We start from the raw sequence: 6,000 nt of genomic DNA, 5'->3' as shown, positions 1-6,000 counted from the left end.
GGTGAAAAATAATGACAGCAGGCACGCTTCCAACGGTCTTCACATACATCCTTACAACAGCCCTGTAAGGTAGGACAGTATTATCAAGCACATTTTGCAACCGAAAGAACAGTGGCTCACCAGAGGCAGTGCACGGATGCTGGGCAGAGATGAGGGGGGGGGGCCTTCCCAATAAATGCCACGGTACTCCATAGGACCTCCCCGCCCCCTTTTACAGCTTTCTTTTGTGACAACCAGGAAAATGTAGGGGAAGCAAACAGCACTGCTTTGGAGCGATCCATCTCTGGCTTAGTTTACAACATAAAGTGGAGTTCACACACCAACAGTGCCTGTCTTTTCTCCAGTCGGCAAAAGCCGGAAGTAATTTTCCCTTGGGTGGGTCGAGAATCATTTTAGAACCCGGTCAAGAGGTCCCTGCTTGCAAGAGACACCCCTTTTTACTCAAAGGGAGGGGGGGGGGTTAAGGATTACAAAGCTCTCTCCTATCCCCCACTTTGGTGCTGAATCCTGGCTCAGAGGTGGAAATCACAGAGGGCTCAGTAAATTGCTTCTAGCAGAGTGTTTCCTACCTGAACACATTCCCAGGAAATGTCCACAGTTTGGGTAAGTATCCTTTCCTCGTTTATAGAAACGTTACGCTCTTACGAACCTCTGCCCCGTCGAGCCGTTTCTGTGCCTGTTTCGACACGGATTTTTTTCAAAAGCTTAAAGAAATCCCAAAAGAGAGGGGGGGGGATTCTAATCCCCTAAAAATAACAATAATAATAATCTTTAGCAGTCCATCGTCAATAGTCTCAAACCAATGGGAAGTCCACATTGGGTTAAGCCATATATTAAAAAGAGAAAGAGAAAGGGCCAAAAAATAGAATGAATGAACCTCTAACTGATAGGCTACGGTAACCTTGCTAATCAAATGGCACAATGATCTCCCTTTTAATCAAAGGAAACAGTGACAAATATTCGCTTACAATATCACAATAACATGATATTAAATTAATAGCAAGTTCACACAGTCCTGGGTATTTTTTTTGGGGGGGGGGGCGGTGTCCGAACCCTACTCTACAATTATGCGTTTTGCTTTGGCAACGGTTCTTTATTGGGATCAGAGACTTCACATCGCTACGAAGAGTGGTTGTGTTAGAACAAACAAACAAAAGAATTAACGGACGAGTTTTGCCCTGAAGAAAAGGCGTTATGAGGTCATAATTCCATGTACGGCGCTCGCACATACACACATACACACATCAACACACATTTTTCTTTTTTTGTTTTTCCTTAGCTGTACAATGTAAACTACGCACTGAACAATCGTGTTGGGGTGGGGGGGAGTGCGAACTGGGTGACCATCAAAAGGTGGGCTCTTGCCAGGTTTAGACGCTGGACAGAAATCTAGATTCTCTTGTGCAATCCTGCACCGATCTACAAAATGCGCGTGCTTTGTTGGAGGTCAACAATTCCCTTTGCTGGATGCAGAAAGCATCCCTTCTAACACGGGGAAGGGTATGGAAGAGCTGTTTCCACACCAGGCTATTCTCTAATTTTTTTAGCCTTCTATTTTGCAACCACTCTTTTATTTTTTTTAAATCTGGGATGAAAAAGTGTAACCAGTCTTCACCTGGTGAAATAGGGGTTTCCTCAGCCTCAATTAGCCTCAGGAACTCCAGCTCCTAGGATTCTCTGCTGCGGCTAGACAATTAAAGGGGCACACACCTGATATAAACGATATAAACGAACGGTGACGATGTCTGGGAAAAGCCCCTCAAAATAAAGAGGGAAGGAAGGACATGGTTTCGTTTAATTTCTTCTCAATTTATTTGGGTCCCTTTTCATGGGTGGACCCTAGATAGGACAGGTGAAATCCGGAAGGAGAACATACTCTGCTTCTCTACCCATACCTGGTCTAACTCAACTGCCTCCAAACGAGCGCTACATACATTCCTTCCATGGTATTTACACATTTAATGCATACATTCCTCGTGACGAATAAAATAGCTGATGAACAGGGTAAGTAAGGGGGGTGGGGAGAAAGCTGCTGGTGCTCATAACGGGGCATTTTAGGACATTTTGAAATCAGCTTTTTAAAAGGCCATAATCGTTTTAATGTCAACTAGGGTTTCCCCTCCCCTCCCTCCCGATTCCTTTCGCTTATCCTTTAAACAAGGGATGTATCTGCCGCTCCACTCAGCTAACAGGGGCACTCTTACACTGGAGAAAGTCCTGCTGTGCTAGAACGGGCCTCCATCAACGGAGGAGTGGTGCCAGGATACAACCTCAAATTGATTTTCTTAGGAAAACCATTTTTTTCCCCTTAAAAAAAAATTAATCGCCGTGTATAAAAATAGCTATTGGCATGAAACATTCTGAAACAAAGAAACATGGAAGAATGAAACGACTGCTCCGGAGCTTCCTACCCGGGTGGGAGGCATTGAAGGCTGACTTGTCCCTTTCATGAAACAGCACAGAGGGGAGCTCCACACAAGAGAGCTCCATCCAAAGGGAGCTCCATGCCTGTTTTGTGGAATGCTTCCCCTTACCTTACGTCAGTGAACTGGAGTGGGGCGGGGGGAATGTCCTGTATTTGTGGCTCCTTGACTGTATATGGACTGAGGTAGGTCGTCAGCCTCTAGAAAACACGCTACATTCTAAGGCTTCAAATATGAGGTCTACAACCAACTGCGCCACCCATGGGTGACCTGAAAAAATGCCTGAGGGAACGCCCTCCAGAGGTCAACTGGGGTGCCAGTCGCACCCAAGCAACTGGAGACTTGAGGGGGGGGGTTCATCCTTCACAAACAGGTCTGACTGCAGTTTGGTTCACACAGGTGCACGCCCATTGCTTGGATGGCAACCTACTAAAATGGGAATGCTACAGAATTCAGAGTAACACATCACCCCCTGGCCACATGGAAACAGCATGGGAATGTGTGCAAACTTGGTGGAGAGGGGCCACAGCTGTGACGCACCATTTTTGGGTGTCAGAAGTTCAATCCTTGGCCTCTCCAGAAAAAAAGAGCTTCAAGGTGGCAAGACCAGAAATAAAATATCCCTTCGCTGGCAGTCTTGAGGAGCCAATATCCACCCAAAGCAAGCTAAGCTGGTCGAAACAGACATCCCATGTGACTTGGCTTGAAGCATCCGTTGACAAAGATGTGAAATTCATTCCCAATTGTCTGTGTGCCAGGAGATGTAAGAGTCCTCTCCAGGAGGCCATAAGCCAATTGACCCATGGAATACTTAAAATTTTAACCATCCAGCAATCGGCACATATGTGTGAACTAATCGAGAGTGGGAGCTCCCAGTCATAAACCTGAAACTTGATCCCCCACTCACCCATCCCCAGCATTACAGGTCACAGTTGTCTTAAAACCATGGGCGGCCCTGCCTTTTGCTACAACAGTAACAATCTTAAAAAATAAAAAAAAGGAAAATATTAAACACCATATTAAACTCTTGACACAGTAAAAAAAAAATCTCTATACCAGTTAGCTAGCAACATGACTAAAAGTAAAGCTCGTAACACTATTTGGGGGGCGGGGGGAGAGAGATTCCACGCCTGCTGTTTTGTGAATTCAGCCTTTTGGAATGCCGGCCCAGAAAAGAAACCAAGAGATGAAGGGGCGGTCCGGATGACGCAAAACGCCACGGTTCTTCTATAAAAAACATCTTGAGGTAGAACATTGCTTTCAAGGTTTTGGAAGTGCTTTACATTGAAACGACGATGACGACAAAAGGAATACTTAGAAACAAAAACAAAAATTAAAAAAAAGAACAACCAACATGGTAGACATGGAGTGTGGCTTCTCTGAGGTAGTACCAAAACACGTACTGACCAAATGCTACACTACTTGCTTTGAAAAACAAAAGGAAGACACAAGATATTTGCTTCTTCCCAAGAGACATTCAATTCCGGTTGAGGTAGGTATTGGGCTTACTCGGGATGTTAGTCCAAGTTTTTTTTTTTCTTCTTTCAGTAGCCTTCTCGAAGGCCCTCGTTTTGACACGCTAGCTTTGCCGTTACAAGAGTTTGTCAGAAAACAAACCATCCTGAGAATTAGAGAGAGTTGAATGCACAGAATGACCAAGTGTCTTCAAATCCCACGGAGAGGTTTGGCCAACCAACAGCCTGATATCCATATATTTTTGGAGTCAAGTTAAAAGGTTCTGATGTAATCAGTTCCCTCAACTTGTCACGGAAGTGGTTTCGTGGAGGAATCCTTCTAAAGCTGCCAACGTGGGGGAAACCCGTGTCGGTTGACCGATTTGACACGAGGTTCCCACTGAGTTTGGCATCAGCGTAAAGCAGTCTCGAGGAACTGCCAAATCGGCTGCCGTGGAACGAACGGCTGAGATCCAGAAAGGAAGGAATGTGCCAGGAGTCCTGAGACACCTCAGGAAGATAAAACTTCATGGAACTTCCACAAGGCTTGCCCTACAGAAATCTACGAAACGGGCCGTAGGAATCTTTTAAATTGACCTGAGATTACGGAGTCGTCACAAAAGCCATTGCCAGACCCGGAAAACGAGACACGTTAAGACCTGGCAACGTTATCCTTCATTGGTTGGAGCGGGCTTCAAATTGGGGTCTTCCTGCTTGACGGCGATCAGAGCTCTGCCGTGGGAGCCGGTGGGCAGGTTTTGGAACGCCGGGTCACTCTGCTCTTCAATGAGGCTGAATTCATCCGGTGGAAGCGTTGAGATCTGGGTTTCGTCATGTGAGGTAGGAGGAAGAGGCTCCAGCTGGGGATGGGAAGGAACAACGTTACTGCAGGAAGTGCAAACGGTCTAACCGCCACAGTCCTTATTCTATTTACGTTATCTATAGTCCGCCTTTCTCGCTGGAATGCCAGGCGAATTACACAGAGCGATACAGTTGAAAGGATAGTCAATAAACAATACACAGTAGGGTTTGAGTTGCAGAGCCAATAAGAAACCTAAAAGCAGAACTGAAGCAAAGCTTAAGTATTAATGCGACACATTAAATGATACAAAAAGGATACAGTAGGATCCTAGAACCATAGTGCATGGATGTCAAACATCCGGCCCAGGGGCTGAATCAGGCCCCCGAGCAACTGGCTGTCATCTGCTTCCTTCTCCCTCTCTCTTGCTTCCTTCTGCTTGCTTTGCCAGGCTTGCTCAATCGCACAGGAGCGACAGAGCAAAGCCTCTATTTTCTCCACTGGCTGAGGCTCCTCCCTCGGGGAGGAAGCAGGGAGAGGAACCGCCTGCTTCAAAGGAAGCTCTGGCTCTTTCCTTCCTTCCCCAGGGGACCAGGAGGGGGAGGAGCCTCAGCCAATAGAAGGAAGAGAGGTAGGCTCAGAAGCCCTACTGTGCGATTGATTGCATGGGAGAGGTACAAAGAAAGCCCCTTGAGGAACAACCAGTGCTAAGGTTTTAAGCATGTTTTAAGGTTTTAAAGAATCTTTGTGTTTGGCTGTGTCCTTTGCAAAGTCTGTATGTCTGCTACCTGGTATTACATTTTATGACACACACGGCCCAACCTGGCAAGGTCTCATTATGTCAGATCTGGACCTCATAACATATGAGTTCTCTTCTCTCCTCTTACGTTCTTCTTCACCCAAAGGGTGATTAACACATGGAATTCACTGCCACAGAAGGTGGTGGCAGCTGCAAGCACAGACAGCTTCAATAGGGGATTGGATAAACATCTGGAGCAGAGGTCCATCAGAGGCTATTAGCCACAGCTTATTGTTGGAACTCTCTGTCTGGGGCAGGGATGCTCTGTATTCTTGGTGCTTGTTGGAGGGGGGGCAGCAGTGGAAGGGCTTCTAGTGTCCTGGCCCCACTGATGGACCACCTGATGGTGCCTGGGTTTTTTGGCCACTGTGTGACACAGAGTGTTGGACTGGAGGGGCCATTGGCCTGATCCAACATGGCTTCTCTTATGTCTGGGGCAGTGATGCTCTGTATTCTTGGTTCTTGGGGCGGAGCACAGTGGGAGGGCTTCTAGTGTCCTGGCCCCACTGGAGGACCTCCTGATGG

General features: G+C 46.7%; 1 protein-coding gene across 2 annotated transcripts in view; it reads right to left on the bottom strand.

Moving 5' to 3' along the window:
* Positions 1 to 2,283: 2,283 nt before the first annotated feature.
* The window catches only part of IGDCC3 (immunoglobulin superfamily DCC subclass member 3), a 144,505-nt gene continuing 140,788 nt past the window's right edge, over positions 2,284 to 6,000 (bottom strand). For both annotated transcript variants that reach the window (XM_060260250.1, XM_060260251.1), the window contains exon 13: positions 2,284 to 4,737. In XM_060260250.1, the coding sequence (XP_060116233.1) occupies positions 4,546 to 4,737 (192 nt within the window). In that variant the 3' untranslated portion in view covers positions 2,284 to 4,545. The remainder of the gene's footprint in view (positions 4,738 to 6,000) is intronic.

The sequence above is a fragment of the Heteronotia binoei genome, chromosome 19, assembly GCF_032191835.1.
Source record: "Heteronotia binoei isolate CCM8104 ecotype False Entrance Well chromosome 19, APGP_CSIRO_Hbin_v1, whole genome shotgun sequence".
Taxonomy (NCBI): domain Eukaryota; kingdom Metazoa; phylum Chordata; class Lepidosauria; order Squamata; family Gekkonidae; genus Heteronotia; species Heteronotia binoei.
This window is presented reverse-complemented; position numbering and strand designations above follow the sequence as displayed.